General features: G+C 41.7%; 3 protein-coding genes across 5 annotated transcripts in view; 1 reads left to right on the forward strand and 2 right to left on the reverse strand.

Moving 5' to 3' along the window:
- Positions 1-253: 253 nt before the first annotated feature.
- On the reverse strand, positions 254-12906 carry znf574 (zinc finger protein 574). 2 transcript variants are annotated; one of them, XM_072460180.1, is made up of 10 exons: positions 12665-12906; positions 11164-11356; positions 8227-9319; positions 7956-8149; positions 7535-7714; positions 7368-7456; positions 6007-6101; positions 4931-5079; positions 3140-3427; positions 254-1178 (listed from the first exon to the last, which is right to left on the reverse strand). In XM_072460180.1, exons 2-10 carry the CDS (start codon positions 11314-11316, stop codon positions 579-581), a joined length of 2841 nt encoding a protein of 946 aa, XP_072316281.1. In that variant the 5' UTR covers positions 11317-11356; positions 12665-12906; the 3' UTR covers positions 254-578. The 2 variants fall into 2 exon arrangements, with proteins under 2 accessions (XP_072316281.1, XP_072316280.1); XM_072460179.1 differs by having other exon boundaries at positions 8227-9325; positions 12665-12905.
- A 1186-nt stretch (positions 12907-14092) lies between these two features.
- On the reverse strand, positions 14093-22887 carry gsk3ab (glycogen synthase kinase 3 alpha b). The gene is made up of 11 exons (XM_072459978.1): positions 22750-22887; positions 22463-22648; positions 19280-19467; positions 19119-19202; positions 18777-18887; positions 17411-17541; positions 17085-17289; positions 16899-16994; positions 16634-16820; positions 16469-16546; positions 14093-16387 (listed from the first exon to the last, which is right to left on the reverse strand). Exons 2-11 carry the CDS (start codon positions 22635-22637, stop codon positions 16320-16322), a joined length of 1323 nt encoding a protein of 440 aa, XP_072316079.1. The 5' UTR covers positions 22638-22648; positions 22750-22887; the 3' UTR covers positions 14093-16319.
- Positions 22888-23136: 249 nt separating this feature from the next.
- The window catches only part of znf526 (zinc finger protein 526), a 5306-nt gene continuing 3925 nt past the window's right edge, over positions 23137-24517 (forward strand). The window contains exons 1-3 of one of the 2 annotated variants that reach the window (XM_072460173.1): positions 23137-23499; positions 23812-24220; positions 24347-24513. In XM_072460173.1, the coding sequence (XP_072316274.1) occupies positions 23923-24220; positions 24347-24513 (465 nt within the window). In that variant the 5' untranslated portion in view covers positions 23137-23499; positions 23812-23922. The remainder of the gene's footprint in view (positions 23500-23811; positions 24221-24346; positions 24514-24517) is intronic. The other variant, XM_072460174.1, reaches the window with a different exon arrangement.

Consider the following 24517-nt stretch of genomic DNA (forward strand, 5'->3'; position numbering starts at 1 on the left):
GACACAAATGGGATCATTATTTTTGATAACTATATGCCAAGTGCAGGATAATTCCATTACACTACTTGTCACTTTGTATCGCTGAACTCTTGTGAAAATGTCATGTATCTCGCTCCGTGTCCTCATACATTACAAGTCAATAATAATAATAATAATAATAAAGTCAGAAATTACTGGTACATATGTGATATATGATATAAATTCTAAACAATCCAAACGACGTAAAAAAGAAAAGAAAAAGACACACCACCTAAGGATCAATGTGTTTATATGGAAACAATCAAATGAAATTGGATCACAATTCACCCAGGAAGTATGCCATTTCAATGCGTTAGTATGTTATTTAAGGCAAAAAAAAATATTTAAAGAATTCATAAAGCTATATAACACCAACCTTTTTATATTCCACGATAGTTTTAGTAAAATATTTTCTTTATTACAGTATCACAATAGGTAGACCGAAAACATCAAGCCCTTTAATTAAACCTTTTACCATCTGCTGCTGTAGTTCACCATTCGACTGATCTTGGATTTGTCCCAATTATATTGGCTCTATAGCTGATCACAGCAGTCTAAAATCATATAGTTTCCTCCAAAATAAACTCAATCGAATGGTGTGGAGAGTGGTCTGCCTCCATCATTGTGATTTCATTGCCATCCATTGTAATAGTAGGAACAGTAATGGTCTGCGCCCCCAGCATAGAGGAAGGGAGGATGACGACCTGTGAGTTTCCGTGTAGGCCTGCCAGCTGATCAGACGGGATCATGACTGTCTCCGAGCCTTCTTCACCGCTCTGCAGGACATAGATGGTCTGCACAGCTGCAGCGGTGTCCATCTCAGAAGTGGCCAAAGACGACAGCACCTTGGCACCCTCCAGCACCTTCTGGACGTGTGCCGCCTCCGCCGCGTTCGCTGCCTCTGCGGCCGTTTCCGGGAGCAGGTCTGAGTGTGTGAGGATGTGCTTCTCCAGGTTGGCGCGGGCCCGGAACGCCGCCGAACAGTGTGGACACGGATATGGCTTTTCCCCGCTGTGAATGCGAGCGTGTTCTGTGAGTCGAGCCGCAACGCTGAAGCTCTTCCCACAAATCCAGCAGCAGAAAGGCCGCAAGCCGCTGTGGATGCGCTCATGGTCCTGCAGATGGGGCAGCTGCCGGAAGCGTTTGCCACAAGTGGAGCACTGGAGAAGAGATGGAGAAATAAGCAGATAAAATTATGAGCATAAGAAGCAGCAAGCTTTTCCGGCGACAAACAAAAGCATTTATAACGGTTTCATATTTTTGTCTTCACACATTTTGCAGATACAGCGTTAACAAATGGGGTAACAGAGAAAAGCACAGTCAACAGGGAAAACAGAAAAGGAAGGAATTTAGTGACTCCAAACCACCGACCTGATTTCACAAAGTATAAATACTGTATAACACCAGGACATTAACTCAAAAAGGAACTGATTATTCTTTGCCAAAAATATACAACCTAATCCAACCTATTTGAAAACTGAGTAATGCAAGTCTACGTCCTCAGACAACAAGGGAGTATGCATTTAAATCCAACTAGATTAGTCACTAGCAATTACAAACCCTTTGACTAGAGATATCACTATAATCAAATTTTAGTGTTGCAATTATAGTGAGAAAAAACATCACGTTTTAAGGATTATTCATGATTATCGAGACTGTGACCAAACAGTGAAATCTTTTCATTTTGTTTCATTACCGTGGTTTATATTACTCAGGTTTTTGATCAACTTGAACTTTCTGAATGGTAAAATAAAGTATAATGTGACAAAAATAGCCAAATTTAAAAACTGATTTATATTTAAAGTCTATTTTTTTGGTACTAAAAGATTATATTGTGACCTGAATAGTCACGATTATCGACTAGCCTGATGACACATCTTTAATATTTGCGTGCATGAATTGTTGGGCGCATGCACAGCTTAAGAACAGCTTATTTCATATTTTGAAGTGGACCATGGGTGGCCAGCCAAACTGTACTCACACCTAGCACCACTTAGGGCTTTCATTGAGTGACCATGAGATCCCAGCAGTTTCTTTAGTTGCCGGTTTAGTTTCTTGGAAGATTTGAATGGAAATCATCTGCATTTGCTCATCACAAACACAGCTGCTACATAAAGCTTGAAATGATCAACATTAAATCAGTTTCTAGTGTCCGATGGGTTGCGCTGGGCTCTGGCGGGTATAGTTGATGTCCTGCCTCGTCACCGAGCAGCAGAGAGTCCCAGAATAGTAACACAGAGGGGAACTGACAGGCCCTAAGTCAGCCCCGTCATTAATCACAGGTACAACACAGTGTGGAGGGAACACCCGCAGGACACTGTGCACATGGCCCTGCTCCGGGACACCAGGCCGGACTGCAGCGGCCGACCAGAGGAAGCACCAGTCACTATGATTACATGCACACCAGGAAAACCACATTTCTGGCCAAGTCCAAAAGTGGACCTTCGATTTAAACACATCCGGAATACTCCGATAGAACTGCTGCATATATTTGCCCCACTTTGATCACACTTGTAGAAGCTTTCAACTGCGCTGAGCAAAAACAGAGAGACAAATGTGTTTGGACAGGTACTAGTCACTCATTTTAGATCAGAAGCAATGACTCAAATAATGGCCCTGCCACTGTGAATTCACTCATTTCATTGTTTTGGTCCACCAAGTTTATTTTTGCTTCAGATATAAATTGACTTCCGAGCTAAAAATCAAACTCAAAGTAAATGAGTTGTCACTATATTTGCCACTATACTGCATAAAGCCATTTGTATTATCAATTATAGGTATAAGGTTTTAGACCTAATCTTAAATGAGTCTTATTGCCTCCTGTTTGCACCTGCATGTAGACGGGGGACACAAGAGAGAAGGAGATTAGGAGTTAATTTATATTTATAAATTACACTGGGAGATAAAACAAATAATTATTGAAAGAAGATCAAATATAAGCATCTGCCATTCATCAGTGAGAATGTAACTAAGGTGTATTCTAATGGGTACATTCTCAGATCAAATGACACACAATACAGTCTAATGTAAAGAGAAATCCAGAGTCGTCTTTATAAATCTATTGAATGAACAAATGGAAGTCTATTAATTTTATGCACACAGACATGCAAGAGCCTGTTACCTCGAAGGGCCGCTCGTCTGTGTGTGTCCTCATGTGAACCTTGAAAGTAGAGTTGTAAGCAAATTCCTTGTGGCAAATCGAACAACGGAAGCGCGCGCGACTCTTGGACTTGTGGAGTGTTCCCTGGAAATGGGCCAGCACGTGCTCCTCCAGAGCACCGTGTGAGACGAAACGGCGGCGACAAGGCCTCACAGGGCATTTGAGCGGGGTCTGACCCGTGTGGGACAGGCGGTGCAGGTCCAGGCCCTCCTGCGTCATGCAGCGATGCCCGCAGAGGTCACACTCCACCTGAGGAGAGAGTGAGAGACAAGCTTTAGAGGTCAAGAGAAACAAACAGGACAGTCCACAGCGGTGAGTGTGAAGAGCAACACAACTTATGAATAGAGAAAAGGTCAGTGTGTTCGAGGTGTACAGTGTACACCACAGTGTAAACAGTTTGAATGTGGCGGTGTACATTTATCACTTACCGCTCCCAATAAATCTACTGTGGAATACGAACATGGGGAAAAAGCCCTCTTAAATGTAGCTTGATTCTAAACAATCATAGGCACCAGTGGGGGACGGATATTCATTTTAGTTTTATAGACTAAATTGCAAAGCTAGGCTTTGTCTGCATGGGGGTTTGGGTCAGGTGTTGGGCAATGAATGCCTGTCATGCAGGCAATATGGCTCAGTGACTGCTGCTGCAGATGAACAAAGAAGTGTAATATACCCTAAAATACAGGTAACATGCTGTAATCTAAAAGTTCTTCTAAAGAGTTTCCAATAGAGGCGCTCTGATCAGACGACAGTCGATCATGTTATTTAAGAAAAAAAAAAATTGTAACGAGATCTGCAAAATGGGCCGATCAGACGCACCAATCACACTTTACATCATTAACACATTTGCCATGAGTAATGATCTGAAAGTTATTGCAGTAAAGTTGTTTAAGCTCCTTATGAAACCTTCCTGTGTTAAAACACTCTGATGTTTCCACCGTCTGCTCCAGGAGCGGACAACAACACGGAGCAGCCACGTGTTCCTGTAAACATGCACGAAACTAGGAGCTCACCCGCTGATCTTCTACTTAAAAAGATAGACGCTCAGAGGCAATTGTGTCGTCCATCAGCCGTATGACGTGACGTGAGCCAAATTGTTTCCCATTGCATCCACAGAAACGCACGGACGTCACTCGTTTGCAGGCACCCACACACTTGTGATTTACTCATTAAAAAGAGTTAATTTAATGAGTGCCTTAATGTAACAAGAGCCTTTGGCCTGTGAAACCTGTTGGGTCTTAACTTTGCTGAGAAAATGTGCCTTTTGAAGCTGCAGTTACCAAAAAGCTGCATATGGAAAGTGAAAATGCAGAGCACTTAATGGTTTTGTCAAAGTCTCGTTTGAAAGTGGCACAAGACATAAGTCTTCTCTTCTGCACGTTTTGCTTCCTCAAACTGTCCAAACTGCTCAGAGGATGAAAGCCTGCTCCTAAATCCGCTACATTTGGCTGTCCGCTGCAGTATTCACTCAACTCGCACGGTTAACTGATGAGCAGAACCAAATTAATGCCAAAACCTACATAGAAAGATCAGTTGAACCTATGAACTAGATAAATTTGGTCGAACTTCATATCATCAAATGCATTTTTTCTATAAAATTATGCATATTTAATTTAATATAACATTTGAATTATTATATTTTTATTTTTTATCAGAAAAAACAGCCTCAAATATCCTGATCAGAGCAACTTTACTTTCCAATTCACTTGATGTAAAGATGAGATCATTATTATTTACAAACTGTGGTCTGACCTGGCCAGTTGAGCGCCCTCTGCCCTGCCCTCGGCCTCGCCCAGTGTTGCGGTCGTCCTCATTGGTCGGGCAGCGCTGCAGGTGAATCTCCAGCACGGTCTGGTTGATGAACTGGGATGAACAGTGTGGGCATATGACCGGCAGCTTATCTGCATAAAGACAAGTACAGCGCATTACTACAAATTCATATCAAATGACACATTATTTTACAGAAAAATATAAATACGTGTCAAGGTTAATAACTTGTATAATAGACAAATTTGAACAAAAGCAATAAAAATATAATTGGCACCTATCTGAACTGCCTCCTGCTTTGCTTAATTGATCCATCAATAGACAAGAAAACTGCCTGACGAGGTGCAATTTCAAAGCATTATTTATAGGATCCTCCTATGAATATACAGTAAAAACAGTTTCTAAACAGGCAGAAAGTCATTGAGATTTCTGTGGCATAGCCCACTTGACCGAGCTGCTCTTGGAAATCTGGCAGGGAAATAGCAGAAACTGATGGCTCATCAGTATGTCCATAGGTCACCATCCAAACATCTTGCAATCTGCGGACCATCTGTAGTGTACTCCAGTGGGGTCGATCCACTTCATGTTCCCTTTGGGACCCTCTAATTAAACCTTTAATAAGGACAGACTCAGCCTATGGCCCTGGACTGATCAATGGATCAATGTCTCCAATCATCTCTCTCTGAGGAGCCTCATACCTCCGACCCCTGACGTGTGCCGACTCTTCAGGCTTAACTAATGAGGTTACCAAACCGATGCCCCCTCCCTAAATGAAGATGAAGTTGACCCATTTCATTTGGCTCCACCTCCCTTTGCCATGCCGCTTGGGACACAAATCAATGTGAAGACATTGACCTAATGCATCCATAGAACAAAACACATACAAACCGCACTAATGTAAATAAACCAGATAGACCACCCAAGGAAGCCGATGGAGGCATTTATCCCAGACTTTGAATTAATCAATAGCATTCAGCGGCTGTTCTGATAAAATCATATCAACTTGGTCTACACTGAAGGGGCCGTGTGAGGTCATTAGGCCACAAATCCAAAACTCTGACCTTGATGAGAGAGGGAGTGAAGGTCAAGGTCCTTTCTGCGCTTAAAGGACTCTCCGCAGTCAGAACAAGGGAAAGGATGGCTGGTATGGAGCAGTCTGTTCAAACATAGGTAACATAGAAAACATAGGTTTAGTTGATGATGTGTAGGGAAGGGGGGGTTACTCTTGGCTTAGAGATAAATAATTCTACTTGTAGGATATAAAAGTCCTTTATTTAAGATATAATATTCACATAAAGTACTACCCGCAAGACTCAGTTCGAGAGATATACTTCAGACTAAATAAGTGCAATTAGTCAAGTGGTGCAGCTATAGATAAAAGAAGAAAAATATACATGATGAGCCAAAGATAGACTAAATATATCCTTTCTATAATCTTACATTGGAAGTGCCCTTGAGGGAGGAGCGAAGCCTTGAGAGATATTATTCATATATTGCTACATCTTATAGTACATTAGCAATAAGAATCCATAAAGCCGCAGATTTTACAGAAGTAATGTTTGACTTAATATATTTTTATATGTATTTTAGTATCATCACAAAAAATACCTAAAACACTAAACACATGTACAATAGGCTCCTCCCCTGAAAAATAAATCCTACATCGCAGTGGAAATTAGCACTTGAGCTACAACCTGGTCCAATGCATCTCTCCTGTTCAGGTTATTGTACATTGTGTCCTGGTCTCAAACAAATACACTAAACTGACCGTGATGCTACAGGGTGTGAGGGAAATATAAAAACATCTCAAACTTGTGCAAGAGGCCATTCCTGTTGCCAGTTAAGTAGATAATAAAATCAATATTGGTGGGACAGTTGACCCTGAGGCAGCAGGGGGAATTACTCCGATTGTCAGGGTGACCTCCCACTCACACATCTTTTACTAAGTCCAGTGACACTTGGACATTGGACAAATAAAGTGGGATTTGGCTTTGTCTTTTCCAACCCTCACCGTGTCATTGTTCTAGGCAAATGATAACAAACATGTGCTTGATACATTTTACATACATCCTTAAGAACTGAAACAAATTCAAATACCTCGGGACCTCTGAGGTACACTTAACACTAATACTGCATATTATGCAGTGATCTCCTGACCTGTTCGCCCAAACTTAACAGAATTTGACATCTCTCTTATAAGAAAGCAGTGTTAAACGAGGTTAGGACAACAGTGGTGTATTGGTTGTACAAATACACAAGGGGAAAACAACCCTAATATCACCGAAAATGGACATACTATATGGTGGCCAGCTAAAGTAAGGATGTTCTGACCCTGTTATGTTGGGTGTTTTATAACGTTTCAAACCCAGGGAAGCACAACTCGTAATCCATTTGATTATAAGACATTAGCCAGTTACATTACTTGTGATAGTTGAGTTGTTCCTCAGTGTTGAACATTGATGGACAGCGAGGACAACCCAGAAGGTCTTCATCATTGCCCGTAGCAGACACCTAGAAAACAGACGTTTTTTTTAAAAAACTTATTTACACAACATAAAACAGCCTATTAAAGAAATCCTGGGTTCATACAGGTCTTCTTCCTCGCTTCTTCCGAGGCTGTGAGAGATTGTGGAGCTGCTGATGGCGCTTCAGTGTGGCCGCTTGGGAGAAGTTTTTGCCGCAGATGATACAGCTGTACGGTTTGGCTCCGGTGTGGCACAAGCTGTGGCGAAGCAGGCTCTGGGAGTTGTTAAACGTCTTTGGGCACACCTATAGAACAAAAAAAACAGTTTTATTTGTTCTGGAAAATGTATTACAACTATATTTGCTCTATTCTGACATGCAGTTTTCTTTGTCTAAAAAAGCAGGCATCTGTCAAATATAACGAGGTGTGAGAACTGTCAGCCTGTATTCTCCTGTTTGCTGTAAACCCTCAAAGGATTACGTCATTTGTTCTACGACAAAGGAATGACAACCGCATCGACGCAAATAATCTCAATTTAAGTGGCACCTTGCATGTGAAGAGCTTCTCTCCGGTGTGGCTGTAGACGTGGGTGCGGAGAAAGATGCGGCGTGTGAAGGTTTTGCCGCAGTAAGGGCAAACGTGGGGCAGTGGTGTCCGGGACCAGTCCTGCAACAGCTTGGCAGGAGGGTAGTTACCGGCATTGGCGTCAGAGGGAGTCGTGCCATTGTCCGATTTCACCGCTAAAAACGACAAAACACAAGTGAATTAAAAACGACAATGATTAAGTCAGATCAAGTACATTCAAAATTCCATTTACCTTTTTGTCCAGCACTCACAACTTTGAAGACACGACTTTTCTTTGCAAGAGGAGAACCTGCAGCCGGTGAAAGGATGCGTTTTGCACTCGAGGAGTCCTGGGTTTCAGTGACGACAGTCTCCACAGCGATGGTGGCATCCTCTGGTGAGTCGGATGAGGTTCCGTGTTGCCTGCGATGGTACAGGTACTGTGTAGTATTCATGAATTCAGCATTGCACAAAGAGCATGCGTGGAGGGGATTTTTGAGGCCGTGCTTTGCTTTACGATGAGAGAGGAGCTCGTGGTCAGCGCTGTAGCTCTGCCCACACTCGGTGCACAGGAAGACTTTTGGCTGTTTGAAGCTAACAGTCACATTTATGGGTTTACCTGGCTCTTCAGTTATGACATTTTTAGCTCCAACTTCCTGTGCAGCCAGCTCCTCACCACGCTGTCGGTGCTGCTTGCGGTGGTAGAGGAAGAGGGTTGTGTTGAGAAAGCTTTCTCCACAAACGCCGCAGCGGTGCAAGGCTTCCTCAAAGCCATGCTGGGTTTTCCGGTGGGCCACGAGCTCAGGCACCAGACCAAAGCAAGAGCCACAGTCCACACACAGGAGCACTGGCTCTGGTTTGGGCCTTTTGTTTCGGTCTCGTCGCCGTGGAGAGGACTCATCTGGATTAGACGCAGCCGCTCTGGCCTCAATGACAGGAGGATCAGGCTGTTCCACTGGAGCAATTTCACCCTGTTCCAGAGCCGCAGCCACAGCAGTGGCCGCAGCTTCAGCCTCTGGTTCAGGGTTCACATTTTCCGCCACAACATCTTTGGGTACAGGGGAGCTAGTGAGATTTACAGCTATTGCTGGACTTGGTGCTGTAGAGGTTTCAGGATTAGCTTCTGAATCAGATTGGTCCTTGTTCGCAGACTCTAGACATATCCCTGCTTTACGGTGCTCCTGCCAGAGGTCCAGGCTCTTGAACAGCTCATCACAGTCACCACACTGATAGAGGATTCGGGGCTGGTCCGGCTCGTTCAAACTGGCTGCAAGCTTCTTTGGGCTCGTAACGGTTTCCTGGGCTTCAGTCAGTGGCTGCACAATCGCCCTCGCTACGTCTAGTACCTGTTGCTAAAAGAACAACAACAAAGTGGTTACAAAACACATTTATGATTTTTTGTTGTCTGTGAGGTCAATTAGCACAGTAATTAGTTCGGCCAAAAGTTTCCTCTCAGACATAAAGCCACTTCTAGGTTATAACTATATCAGGATGGGTACTTTGTTGTCATTTTTGAGGAGTTGGGACTTAAACATTAAATAAATAAGTAAAACATGTGCTGGACACAATATTTTGTAGATTTTTTATATGTGGAATATATTCTGTAGAGGGGGCGGGGGTTACAAAGCAGCTAGCTGTGACAAGCGCCAGCAGAGGTTCAATTGTGTTTGTCCAAGTTACAAACAAGAAAGAGAAAAGTGGATCCATTAAGGGAAGCTGACTGATGCGTTTCTCCAATATTTCTTCCTGCTGGGGACTCAGGATGCCGTCCATCGGTCATAAGTGTCACTGCGCTTTATGGACATGTGTTGAAGACACAATGTGCAGCCAGCCAGGCTTTGATAAACAGGGGCTAGGGAAGGTTTCTTAAGCCCAGGGCTCTATTAAACAACTGTTATTGAGGCACCAAGTAAACATTTGTTTCAAGAAAAGTGCATGGTTTTAACAAAAATATTTCTAAGAGCATAACTTAACCATTCCATTGATGTGAAAGCAATAGTTACACGCACACACAATCTTAGCGGTGATCCCTTCCCATATCACTTATTTGCAAAAGACAAGAGAAGATAAGATGCAACCGGTAATTCAGGGGTGCTCATTACATCGAGCGCCATCTACAAGTCGAGATCAGAGGCAGTGAGGGTCGATCCTAAAGCCATGTCTGTTTTTAGTTTATAGTCTGGCATTAGAAGTGACAGCCCAGAACTCCACAGCAGCGCGAGTGAACCGAGAGCTACAATCAGCACGAGTAGTTTTAATTTTGGCCATTTGTTTGAGTTTCAGCGTGAGCGCACTGCTGTTGACTCGCTGTAGCGCACAGCACGAGCCGAAACCAGAGCTGTGTAACACATGCGATCCAAAGAGAAAGTCTGGGCAAGGAGCAGCAATACGCTACAGATACTTAAGCTCAACCTTCTATTATTTTTTAGCTTAGTTGTGGCCACTATATTTTAGTTATGAATCAGCTGTATTAGATAGTCTAGTTAAGAAACAGATTCCTCCAATTACATTTAAACAATAATTAAAAACCCAACCAACTATAATCAATATAATTTAAATCTGTAGGTAGATCTTCAGGCTTTGCTGAATCTACAAGTAGCTTGTGAGTCAAAATATTGTGGGCACCCATCCATCCATCCATTTTCTACCGCTTGTTCCCTTTCGGGGGGTCGCGGGTGACTGGAGCCTATCCCAGTGACTTCGGGCCTTAGGCGGGGTACACCCTGGACAGTGGCCAACTTGTCGCAGGGCCAACACAGAGACATAGACATTACAGACAGTTCACTCTCACATTCATTCACTAGGGCCAATTTAGAGTCACCAATTTTGCCTATCACATGCATGTCTTTGGATGGTGGGAGGAAGCCGGAGAACCCGGAGAACCCACGGTAACACGGGGAGAACATGCAGACTCCACCCAGAGAGATCATGTGATGTTGGTCTAGTCCGGGAATCGAACCCATGATCTCCTTCTTGGGAGGTAAGAGCGCTAAGTAATAATAATTCTTGAAAATATATGAATACCGGTATACAATATATATGGATAAAAACAGTCCTTTGACAGGGTGCATGCAAAATTTGTGTTCCATTTTAATTTCGCGAATAGGAAGATCGACATTTTGTTAGATTCGCAGTAGTTTTGAATTGTGTCATTCCAGGACACAGTGGCTTTCAAAACAGCTGGATTTACCTGAGGGTGTAGCAGTGGAACTGTGACAGCTGTCCCCTGGACCTGGGGCTTTTCCTCTTCAGCAGTGCACGTCAACTGGTGCTTGAGTACTTCTTCCAGAGTGTCAAACTCTTGGTAGCAGGGGAAGCACATGTAGACCGATGTAGTTTCCATGGCTACTGTTGGGTAGACAGCTACTACAGCCCCAAATCACCTTAAAAAAAAAAAAAAAAAAAAAAGAGATCTCATATAGATGAAAGCGCAACAGTTCACATTCTACATGCTCTGAATACAGCAGGTCCCTAGTTTTGAACATTTGTTCGGGAATATTGCCCCCTTCTGATGAACAAAAGTGTGTGTATATCAGGCAACATCCGGGACATGAGTGCCAGGAGGCTAACTCCAGGGCTGGAAAATGACTCACCGTGCGCGGAGCAAGGGCTAATTGGTATTTTGACCATGCAGGTTGCAGTAAAAGTAGAAAATGTGCCAAGTCATTCTCCTCTGCAATATTTAATAGACCAGGCTGACATTTAACTATATACTATCAATTAGATGTGTGCTGTAATTGGACCCATTGGAAGTGTCGTCTCCCTCAAGCTCCTTTGAGTGTAATCAAACACAGCCTATTAGACAAACCTCACACTCACACTTAACCCCGCAGGTAAAAAAAATAAATAACCACAACCATAAAATAATTGAAAATGTATAATGCCCTACTGCCCCCTATGGGTAACATGGATTAATGGGATTTCATATGAATGTAGCGTTTGCAACTGTGTATGTTGGTATACCACTATAAATCTGATAGTGGTAGTGGTCTGACATACTAGGATGTATAAGTCCTGCCCTGAAGGGGGAGTCATAACCTGAAACTACCCTGCCTTTGTTTACATGTTCAGTTATGGGCAGTTCTGACCTCTCCTTCAAGGGTGTAATATGCAACATTACTCTACTTATTTCAATTAAACTAGTGAGTTCTATTAGTAGACTATTGTTATCTCCAAAAGTGTGATATGAAACAAATAATACGTTTAGCTTTATGCCATACCATTAAGTAACAAGATTGTTCAGAGAAGTTTTTAATAGTGTCAACAAAAATGAGCTTTGACATAAGGATTATCATTTCAGTAGAAATCGGTGAGAGACTGAGTGAACTTTGATCCACTCATGACACAAAAAGAACTGTTTAGGCCATCTCAGCAGGTGCCGCATTGGTATTCCAAAGCAGAGGCCTGATATTGTACAGGATCATTCTGGTTCCGCAAAGCTAAGCTAAAGTTTAGTGAGCTGCAATGTTCCACGGTGTTTTCCAGGTTAGCTCGACGATGTAGCAGCACAAAACATTAGCCATTTTCTAGCCACATGACTAGCCGGCCCTGCTAACGACGTGCTAATCTTGATGCAAAGATACCAAAATTGCAATTAAGCGCCAATGCTTTGTTTAGTTTAGAGACTCTAACGGTGAATGCAAGAGTGGGTAAGTCCATTTGTAGCGCTTGAGCCAGTGTGAGGCGCTTACTTTGAGACAGCACAGAAGAGAAGAAGAAGAAAAGCCCGGTGAAGCAGGGCGGGACGCGCTTCTTCTGTGGTGTAATGGCGGCCGCAGACGAAAACTTCTCATTAGCTGTCTCCCCCCGTCGAAATCCTCCAGACACTGGTCATCAGCACCACACGCCAAAACGCACCATTGAAAGTACTGATAATTTACATCAACACAACGATAAATAACAAGCCTTATTCGAGAAAGGTCAACCGAAGAAAAAGCCGCGACTGGGAATAGAAATGGGTCAACAACTTACAGTGTTGGGCATGTTTAAAAACTGAAGCTGATTGGCGGGCAGGGCTGTCCTTCAGCCAATAGAAAGTCGTCACACACAACAGTGGGAACGTATGCTTTACCCGCCTTCACTGAATAGTTTCATGTCAGTATCCAGTTTGTATTATTCTGTCGGCTTTCATGTTCTAGATGCACTGTTGAATAATCAATACTAGTCAATGACACAATTGCACGTCCATCCGTTTTTGTGGAGAGCTACGTTTGTGCATTTTAACAGCTCTAATGTCCCGCATGATTCAGCCCCACACCTGCATGTGTACGAGAGCATGGAAGAGCCCATGTGGTACGAGCGTGACGTGCACCTTCCCCACCAAAAGACAGAAATGTATGCAGCTGTAACTGTTATATTACTGTTTGGTGTCATGTGAATTTTAACATTGAAAGACCGGAAATGCACACTACTTCTGATAGTTCGGTAGCTTCACTTCCCTTCTCAGTGCTGTGCAACTCTGCAGGGTGAGATTTGCTCATTGGGTCAATAATTTGCTCCGTGGAAAAATAATATATTTGACTAAATTAACACTCTGTATCCAACAAAACACATACACATGTTAATATGACAACATTTTTACATGTAATGGATGTAGTTTTGCGCAAGTTGATGTGTTAATTTAAAGTATTATATATTTTATTTGGACAGCTACATTTTGTTTTAGCCATGTCACGTGCTGTTCTCTTATAGGGAGCTAGTGTGCCTGCTGTATGTGAAGACATTTAAAGTGTTTTACGTCCGTCACAGGTATGTTTTATTTTTACTTTGCAATGTAAACGTTTTTATTTGTGCATAATCTCTCAAAACAATTATTCCACTGCAATCAATGTAAATTATGAATATTTTCTTTGTTCATATGATTTCTTTTAATGTGAGAGTCAACATAAGTAAATCCTGTGTAGCACGGGACTACATATTGTAAGCTCCCCCTCTGGGTGCTGTGTTGCAGTCAGTTAGTGTGCCTGCTGTATGTAAAGACATATTTAAATTGTTTTTATGTGTACAGGAGTAAAGTTGATCAACTTCACACTGTGTCCTGTCTGACGTAGACAGCGTGATGAAGAGTTCGCACCCGTTACATATAAACGTGTCTAAAGTTAAATAACGAGACAAATACAGTTTCATCACTTTATTAATGAGCTTAATCATTTATACCAACAAACAAAAAAACTCTCTCCCTCCATCCCTCCCTTTAAGTCATCTCCTTTCAACTGTTTAGTTTTGGACATTGACAATTCACTCACAAAAGGATGATAAAAGAGCATGGTCACAGCAAATTTTAAAATTAATGTAGACAATTTTGAAAAAAACAACAACAAAAACAGCACGTCAGCATTTTGTTTTGAAACAAATATGTTCATAGTCCACCAGCAAATAGCACCGGTGTCTGAGAAGCATACATACTAGTTGATAGGTAAATCCATTGCAATCATACAACACATGTAAGCTAAGAGAAAACAGTCAAAGGAGATGTTATCTGGCAACAGAAATAAGTCCTCTATGGTCCATACACACAAACTCTCACTCACTCACTCACTCACACACACAGATCCTCCCACATGCCCCCCAGCCCCTCCCATCCCCCCCAAAGATCCAGAGCTTGTAACATTCCCTTCACATTGAAGTTCACTGGGCATTTCCATGTGCATTTAATAGAATGGTAGTTCAAACACCCAACATCTGGATCAGAGTACAGTATCTTAGATGTGATATAATTTCGCTTGTGACATGGGGAATAATGGAATAAAAATGTGTTTCCCCCTCAAGTTTTCTGCTGTAGTTTAAAATAAAAAGAACCGAAGAATCCCACAAATATAATACAATAAATAAAGCAGTCATGACAACATTTATGGGACAACAGGGACTAATGAAGAGCGCAATGGAGGGAGAGAGAATAAAAATGAAACATTTTGTTCTGTTTTCCCCTCCTGGGGACCGAAATGAAATTGTATTTACAGACTGCGACTGAAAATAAACAAACAATCGTGTCAGTCTACTAGAGAAAAAATTACAAGAACAACAATATAATAACAATAACAAAAAATAACAAAAATAAAATAAAAGGTACTTGATATTTACAGTTGAGCAGTGAAAAAGTGGAGAAGGGATTTGTTTGAAGGAATAGAAGGGAAGGCTCCAGAAGTTCCTTTAGGGGTTTCAGCATTATTTCTGTTCAGATTACTCAGTGGTAATACTATAAAGTGAGTGACTGAACATGCATTACATTTGCATTATCAAAAGGAGGAAAAACTAGATCGTTGTCATTTAGATCTGTTCTCCCATCAAATCAGAAAATCATGATATGAACACCGCAGGAAGGCTGCTTGGGAAGAAGAAGAGGGTTCTTTTACACTTGCACTAGCAAAGAATATGCCAAGCCAGCAAACATGACAACACTATCCCTCCACACTATTCTAGACCGATTCAGCCCTCCGATCAGGCAGTGTAGTTTAACATGATGAAGCCTACATGTAACCCAATGTTCTACTATAATATAAAGCATAAAATAAAACATGATCTGAAAGAAATATGCCATGTCAGTCGGAGTCAGGTTATGCTTCCAGCTAGAGAACTCAAACTGCCCTCTGGTTAATGATACCCTTCCTTACTCTGCAACTATGGATGAAATGACTGGTGTTCAGTGTGTCTGATGCAAAGCCTATGGTGACCAGAGGGCTGTGAACCGTAAACACAATCCCTCAGAGTGGGTGCAGTTGCTTATAGTAGAATTTAAAACCAAATCTCATTATATAAGACTTCTCTTAAAAATGAAAACCACACCTTTATTTTTTTTCTATCAAAGACAAATAAAAACATAGCTCAGCACACTCCTTTACTCACAATTGGGTAGGACGGACAATAAAATGAAATGCTTCATTATCAAGCATTTTATCTCAACACGTATGATTGTCAAGAACAGACAAAATTTCCTTTACCAATCGAGGTCCCATTCAATGCATCAGTCACACATAAAATAAGCCTGACCAAATAAAATGAATATAAAAAAATCAATAAAAGTGATTATAACTTCTAACACATAGCACATGAACAACCCTCTCCTGCTCTCCCAAACACCCTACCCAAAAGAAAAGCTCTTTATTCTAGTGGGCAAACCAAAAACCATAAAAATGAACTTAAGTTAAATGTCCTCAAACAACTCGCGTCTTCCCAATGCCAAATGCTGTCCACTGAAGAATGTTAACTTTTCAGGAGAGTTGTGAGAGTTTGTGTGTGGAGGGGCAGGTTTTAGTTTGGAGCCAGGGGGAGGTCGAACAGGCAAGTGAAGAAGAGGAGAGGAAACTAGGGTAAAACTAAATCAAAGAGATGATGACAAAGAAGAGATCTTCAGGTGCTGTTGCTGATAGATCCAGGTGCTGAGCTGAGCTGGGCGGTACTGTCTGAAACACTGCCCTCTATGGGGAATAAGAAGTATCACAATAAGAACCAAGTGAAACCATATTATTAACAGTTTTGGTGTTCGACTTAAATAATACCATGGGAGGCAGGTGATGTCTGTGCGCGGGCATGAGGAGGAATGAGTGTGGTGTTCAACTGGGGCTGGATAGAGAGCTCTGAGAAGAGAAGGACAACATGCACATTTTAGATGCAATCAAATAAGGAACTTGAAATAGTGATAAGGCTAGTCATTGTAAACTGACCGACGGGACTGAAGTTGAAGAGGTGCGGCAGTTCTCGTCCACTGGGTAAGCGGGTGTTGGGTTGACGCAGCTCATCAAAGAACGCATGTGCACAAGCCTCCAGAGGAGACAGCCTGGTCACTGGTGTGTACTCCAACAGTCGAGAGCACAGGGCAATGGCCTCAGGTGGGGTACGAGGCTTAAACACCTTAAGACATTGTTTTTTCATTATTTAGCGATGCTGTATTATTGTACACAACACTGATATGACGAAGACACAACTCACCTTTGTCCATGGATGCGCTTTAATCTGAGGGAATTTGAACTCTGTGTAGTTGGGGTTCATTTCTCTGATTTGCTCCCTCGTTGGTGTCCCCAGAACCTGAAGATGTGAAAAAAAAACATTTTTTTATTTCAAAGTAAATCCATACACACATCTATATATTCTAAACTTTAGTACCCACTTCATTACCTTAATAATTTCTACAAGCTGGTCCACTCCACTGTCTCCAGGGAAGATGGGCTGGCCCAGTAGCAGCTCAGCCAGCACACAACCAGCTGACCAGATGTCAATGTTGGACGTGTAATCAGTGGCTCCAAAGATGAGCTCTGGGGCACGATAGTACCGCGAGCAAATATAGGACACATTGGGTTCACCTCTAACAAGTTGCTTTGCACTGAAATAAAATAAATTATCCGTAATTCACTGCAACTAAAAGTGAATCCTAAAATAACTAATATTTTAATAATGCAAAAAGGACGTTTGACCATGACCAAAATAAACGTTGAAGTACCAACCTGCCAAAATCACAAAGCTTGAGAATAGCCGTCTCTGGATCCACCAGAAGATTTTGAGGCTTGATGTCTCTGTGACACACGCCTTGGGAATGGATATAAGCCAGACTGCGGAACAGCTGGTACATGTACACCTGGACGAGACAAATGATCATGACAGTCAATGTATTTCCTTAATATTCACAATCATCATATACACGTTAAAACATTTTACACCCATTTAGTCTCATCGTGATACTAGTTTCAAACTATATTATTTCGGTACTAAGGAATAGGCTCAATACTCACAAGCGATTTCGATACCACAATGCAAAACTGACACTTTCAACATAAAATAACCGTACTTTTTTAGTTGCCGAGTATTAATGTTCAGGAAAGTTTCCAATTTGACCCAGTTTGTGATATTTTTTTTTCTGTATTTATTGTTCAAATGAGTATCTAGTTTCAGTACAAGTTTTAGTATTAATTAGTATCCAATTTTTTATACTTTTGATAATCCTAAACCCATCACACACAAACAAGCAAACTCAAAGCTAACAATTCCAATAAAGTAGGACTGATCAACTTCTATTTCCCAGATAACTTTCTCTATTAAGACAAATTTCATCATGTTAAGAAAAACAGGATCAATTTGTGTCACCAGATCCTGAAAGCCAGCCCAGCCAGTGAGCATTTTAACTAAGCATCTGGAGGAACCTGCTGAACATCTTAATGTGAAAAATTACTGTCATCTTTACTGCGATCATCATCAGTATCCACATGATGTAATGACAGCAGCTCACCACACATTACACAAAAGATGACTGATGATCAATGAACAATGGGCATGTGTCAACCGTAAAAAACAGAAGTGACAAAAAGCACTGACAAACGAAATGAAAGTCCAGGGACAAGAAAAGGACCCGCACCATGTTGCGAGTGAGCTGTGCCGAGAAGGAGGAGTGTGCCACTGCTACCACAAGGGAGCAGGAGGCTGAGGAGGGAAATGGGTCATGAGACAGCCAAAATGACCGGAGCGCTGCAACCGGCACGAGCAGAGTCTCCAAAAAAAAATGTGCCAATCCGGCAAGTGTCTGACAGATCACTACGCATGAGAGGATCTCTCCTATTCTGCATTCATAATCCTTAAACAGTACTAGGCTGATTATCACATATTAAAGTCAACAACAACATGCATACAATGTCTTCAAAACATGCCTTAATAACATGATTGCTAAAAACACAAAAAGAGAGGAAAGATATTATTCAAATGATGAATACACAACAGATTGCTATTAAATGAGTGAGCAAAATAAAAAAAAATCTGAATCACCAACTCTTGACTGATTGAATTGCTTATTCATAATTGTACAAAGTGAGTCATGCTTACCTTAACATATATGATGGGGATTGTAGTCTTGGCCTTGTTAAAGTGACGCGCTACCCTGTACACAGTCTCCGGGACATAGTCCAGCACCAGATTCAAATACACCTCATCTTTCTGAGGAGAAAAAGTATGTCGGAAGAGACAGTTTCTTCAGCTGTCAAATAGTGTGCATTTTACACAGGGGATTACTAAAACCAATAAATAAAAACCTAAGAACTGCGCCACCATCAGGCTCATACACCAATACTGGGGTCAAATGCACAGAAATGTTTTAAGAGCAAGTCGGAATGATAAGACAGCTTATGGGGCATATAAATGTGTAAAATATACCATTTGTGTACACACCTTTTCTCCACTTGAATAGAAGAAATAGCGTAGCCTCACAATGTTGCAGTGGTCCAACTTTCTCATAATCTGCAGCTCTCTATTCTGTAATACAACATAATTACACACATATTTTTGTGCTGAAAGCTTATACTCTGGATAACCAAAGCCCGCAGACATACCTTAAACCTCTTGTCCTGGAGAACCTTCTTTATTGCCACCATCTCCTGACTATCAATAAGACGCGCCTGATAGACAACTCCAAATGAGCCATTTCCAATAACTTTTATGTCTGTGTAAGACACTTCCTGTGGGCGGTCAGGCCCTTGGCCCGGCGTGGCTACAACTGTTGTCACTTTCCCACTGTCTCCTGTGGGCAAGAAAACAAAGTCACGTGTCAATAGTAATACAATGAAACCTTAAGCACAAGTACTGTGTAAGCCCCAACAATGTTGCATCTACCCAATAGACAAGAACCAAGTAGAATAAAACTGATGTGTCAAATCCCTTTACTGCTCTAGTAGGCTCAGCCTCTGTATATGTTTGTCCTCTACATTTGACCCATCTTTGAAAGGCAACTGTCAGGAACAGAGAGCGACTGCTGCACCCAGGGGCCTCATCACTTGACCTGAAGGCAGGTTCATGGTTTGTAATAGCTGCCTGGAGGAATAGCCTACTTTTCTGTCAATTTTTCTACCCTGACCCCTGGGTTAAGTGAGAAGTCAGAGAGACGCACAAGCTAATTACCCAAGATTTTATTAACAAAAAGGACGTTCCCATTCCAGAAAGTGAACCTGGGTATTTTTTCTGCCGGGCTAGAGCCACTCAGTAGCACCATTTAATCCTTGCAAATGCGACTAATCAAAGCCAAACACAATTTAAACAGATAATCCAAGTCATGTTAAAATGCCTCATGTTGGCTAAAGCTAAGCTCTAATGAGAAGCATGTCACTGTTTGGTGCCTGTCTGTGTGTTAGGTCACAAATGATTTGAAAAATATGCAACAGGAGCAAAACCACAGGAGAAAAGGGAGAAGAGGTTCCAGAAAGCTTGCCTGGGCATGCGATGAAATGGGTGGACAGTGGCACACCCAGCGTTTCCATTTCTCGGTCTTGTTTCAACAAGATACCTCTCTTGATCTCAAGCAAATCAAAAATTTCAGATGAAAGACTGGAATTGCTTACAATAATAAAACCCTTATTCAAATGAGTACCTCTCATTTGAATAAACGTATCTATAATGTTAGATTTTTTTTTTTAAACCAAAATTAAGTAAACATTTTCCACCGGTATTGCAATGAAATAACAATTCACGATCTGCAAAACACACTTGTCTTTTACCCACACAGTTTTTGACATGTTAAATGAAGACAGGTTATTAACAATGACGAGTCAGATGAATGATTTTTCAATCATGTAAAAGATGAGTAAAACTAAATAGATTAGAGCCATAACACTTAGACTTAATATCTCAAATCTCAGACATTGGTTTAAAATAGAATTTGGGCAGATAATTTTCAACAAAATGATCGTTGATTTGATTTACAATTGAGTAAATGAATGCAGGCCTACCACCTGCCATAGACCTGCACCTAACAATTGTTTCACTTGTTACATTTATTTATTTTAGACCAATGCACTTGATAATGTGGAAAAAATACCACGGGTACACGGTGGCAAAGGCGGTTAGCGCTCTTGCCTCCCAAGAAGGAGATCATGGGTTTGATTCCCGGACCAGACCAACATCACATGATCTCTCTGGGTGGAGTCTGCATGTCCTCCCCGATCTCTCCGGGTTCTCCGGCTTCCTCCCACCATCCATTAGGCAAAATTGGTGACTCTAAATTGAGTGAATGAATGTGAGAGTGAACTGTCTATAATGTCCATGTCTCTGTGTTGGCCCTGCGACGAGTTGGCCACTGCCACGGCCTAAGGCCCGAAGTCACTGGGATAGGCTGGAACAAGCGGTAGAAAATGGATGTGGAAAAAATAATCCAAATTGACACTACAAATCAGCCCCATCAGACCCTCTACATCAAAAAACACATCATATAGGTCAAATGCTCCTAAAAGTATGGAGGCGGGTGGTTTATCAGAAGATGATGTGTTCAGCGTTCAGTTTATGGCAACATTTTCAAGATTGTTGACCCGACTACGTAAATGGATTGCTCAATGAGGAAAAACATTATAGATAGGTTGACGATAGTTGACGTTACAGATGTATAAATGAGAGAAAATGAAAATGCATCCAGCAAGGGTACAGGATCCAAAAAAAGCAAATAGGTGGTGTGTAAATAATAATGTTTTGTGAGCATAAGAATTGTGCAGAGCCTCCACCACTTTTACATTACACGGATATGATATGTGGTCTGGTAAATATTCCAAATGAGACTATAATTGAGGCCAAGTTAGAAAATAAGGCAAGAAAACCATTCACAGAAATTGTGTTAAATAAAGCTACCGATAATTAAACCCCATATTACTCACCACCAACATCATCTTTGATTTCCTTCCATTTGGAAAAAAAATGCTTTGGACAAAATCGGACTTCCAGAGCTTAGACTCATCACTAGACCTACTGATATTGGAGACATAGAATTGTTGTGCCCTACTAGATACAGTCTTAATGTGCAGGTGATATTAGAATATTAGAAAGCAGTCTTCTTACAGTAACACTCATCTATATTTACTAGCAATCTTAAGAAACAATGCCACATATTTTTGGGGACATGGATAGAATTATATTGACTGATTCTATGGAGTTGTTTGGCTTTTGTTCATGTTGATGATACATCTACATGTCGCACGCGTACAGTCAGGAACCAAGAGTTCAGCAAGATAAGGTTAACGTAACGTCAACATGTGCTGGTTAATAAGCAAGCATAAAACCCACTCGTTTCATTCTCTTCTGGACAGACACTTATAGGTAAAGAAACAGACAAAAGCCACATGAACGCGATAGGGCACTTTTAGTCCATGCCATTAGCGAGCCAACCTGGTTAGAAAGCTCACATCTGGCACTGATGAAGAATGTAATAGCCACACAAGCTGCTAACAGGCAAGAGCTACACTAAAATAGGAGGTATTTGAGATAAAATGCACGATATTTGAATTAATCTACACAATATGGTAAAATCATACCCTAAACTACTGGCATAAAGTCGTAAGTCAAATCAACTCGGCAAAGAAAAACACAACTGGGTTAACTTAAACAAGCTAGCCAAGAGAGCTCACGGCTAATGTGCTAAGAGCTGCAGCGTAACAATGATTGACCAAAAATGAACAGTCACTTTGCTTTCACACACTATATATAATATATAATGTTAAAATTAGCATATGTGTAGGGAATATATAACCAACACTTACTGGGCAATTTTAAATTCCCAAAACTTGTCGTGCTACTTCCACTGGCCTGCGAAGCACCGGTCTTTCCTGTTGCACTTCCCCCAGCCACAGATGATCCGGCACCGGCTGCAGCGGACCCGGGAGCTCCGGGAGGCTCAGCGAATGAGCTGGTCCTGGGCCGCCCGCTGCCGCTCATATTTGTGTGAACTGAAACCAGGTAAAATACAGATCTTGCTCAATACGCCAACCTTTGTCACGCAAACAGCGTTCATGTAAACTCATATCTTGGACAAATAAATTAGACTTACAACGTTCTGTGTAGGTTGCTCGTCTCCCCCTTTCTTCCTCTGTAGATCAACGATGGTGGGGGGACGAGGACGTGACGCAAACCGACGTACAGATTACTGTTCATGGGACATGTAGTTCTTCAACAAGCACCATAAATTTAGTTTTGTTATACAACGATGGATTACCTAAATTACAAAATATGTATTTTTCGGTATACAATCCACAGGTAAACCTATTCAAAGTAACAAATGGGTTTTATATTCCAAAAGAAATTTGTAAACCCGTTGCTTGGAAAGGCATTTCTATAAAATACGACAAAGCAATATATATGTTATCTATAACAGTTACAATCCAGAGAACCGCAATTTACTGAATAAACTACGCAAATCGCAAAGACAGAGTTAGACAGGGGTACTGTCCAATCAGATGATCGATATTGTTAGGGACTACCGCATTGGGCGGGACTTCTGTTCACGAGAATGGGGCGATCGGCGGGCAAACGCTACATTACACGCTTTGGAGAGTTTAGCGACAAGAGTTTTTGTTTTCTTTATGTTTTATTATCTCGATAATAAACAAGGCGCTTGTCTAACGAAATACAGCTGGATGAGCGACGAGTGACGACTTCAAGGAGACCATCCAACAAGAGTGTCTGAGAAGTAAGAGAAAGAAAGGCCTTCCACGGCAGCTCGAGAGCTCCGGAGGAAAGTTGCTAGCGCCGCCTCACGACCGCCGTGCGCAGCGGGCATCCGCAGTCAGGAAACCGCGGGGTCGGTAAACAGCTCTGCTTTGTCAAAGGGAGCGCCGCCAAGAGCTCTCCATGTGCCATCACACGTTTTAATAGTTAATATTATTGTTATAAAACGTTACAATGCTGCTATTAAGCGGCAGTCGACGCACCTACCCCAAAAGTACCTCAGTGTTAGCAGCGGAGGATGTAGCATATTGTTTGTTATTCATCCCCATTCATGTTGAATTATTAACTTCTATACCTATACAATTACTTTATACGTAGCCTATATCTGTGTATATTGATTTGATTACCAAACCTTAAACCAAATTTGTTATCTTGTGTCTAACAGGAAGTAGCCCTCAAATATGCTCTATGGATGACAGAAGAACCAGTTCAAAACACTCATTCGCCCACCTCATTATCTGCTCTATAAACGTGTAGGTCCTCTTCAGTCATCAGAATGGCTGGACAACAGGATGAAGCCGAGGATGTATATGTTGAGCACCAGTATATGTGCAGTGAATGCCACCAGCTCTTCGACACGCTAGAGGATGTACTTGTTCACCAGCAGATCCACACTGCCTCAGAAGGTGAAGGAGAGGAAGTTGTGAATGCCATGATAGTCCAAGATATTCCAGAGGTGGGCCAAAACCAACAATATCAGTGTCTAGAGTGTGGGACACTTCTAGTAAATGCAGATGAGCTTTTACAGCATCAAGAAATGCATATGAGAGAGGTCGGAGCAGAAATGAGACAAGGTAATTTACTGCGAGTACATAATATTGTTGTTTAGAGCTGAAGGTTTATGTAACATGCAAAACAAACTAGACTGACTTATGGGAAGTTGTTTTTACTAGGGAATTGTGTGTTGTTGTTTTTTTAAGATTTGTGTGAGGTGGAAGTAGAAGTAAACCCAGAGGCTCAAACAACACAACCAGTCCAGTATCAATGCCTGGACTGTCTGGCCCTCTTTAATTCCCCAGAAACATGGCTGGAGCACAGACGCACTCACAGCCGGAGTGTCACTCATACCAATACTGACTCAACAGTGGTAA

This window comes from Eucyclogobius newberryi, unplaced genomic scaffold, assembly GCF_026437365.1.
Source record: "Eucyclogobius newberryi isolate DKJ021-1_F unplaced genomic scaffold, fEucNew1.0.hap1 SCAF_3, whole genome shotgun sequence".
NCBI lineage: Eukaryota > Metazoa > Chordata > Actinopteri > Gobiiformes > Gobiidae > Eucyclogobius > Eucyclogobius newberryi.

Coding starts and splice junctions, on each gene's coding strand:
- znf574 (XM_072460179.1), bottom strand. CDS start 11,316: ATGGAAACTACATCGGTCTACATGTGCTTCCCCTGCTACCAAGAGTTT. Junction 7,457..7,534: donor AGAAGCGAGGAAGAAGACCT/GTATGAACCCAG, acceptor TCTGTTTTCTAG/GTGTCTGCTACGGGCAATGA. Junction 1,179..3,139: donor CAGACGAGCGGCCCTTCGAG/GTAACAGGCTCT, acceptor TCTCTTCTCCAG/TGCTCCACTTGTGGCAAACG.
- gsk3ab (XM_072459978.1), bottom strand. CDS start 22,637: ATGAGCGGCAGCGGGCGGCCCAGGACCAGCTCATTCGCTGAGCCTCCC. Junction 16,995..17,084: donor AGCTTGTAGAAATTATTAAG/GTAATGAAGTGG, acceptor TCACATCTTCAG/GTTCTGGGGACACCAACGAG. Junction 16,388..16,468: donor GACATCACCTGCCTCCCATG/GTATTATTTAAG, acceptor TATTCCCCATAG/AGGGCAGTGTTTCAGACAGT.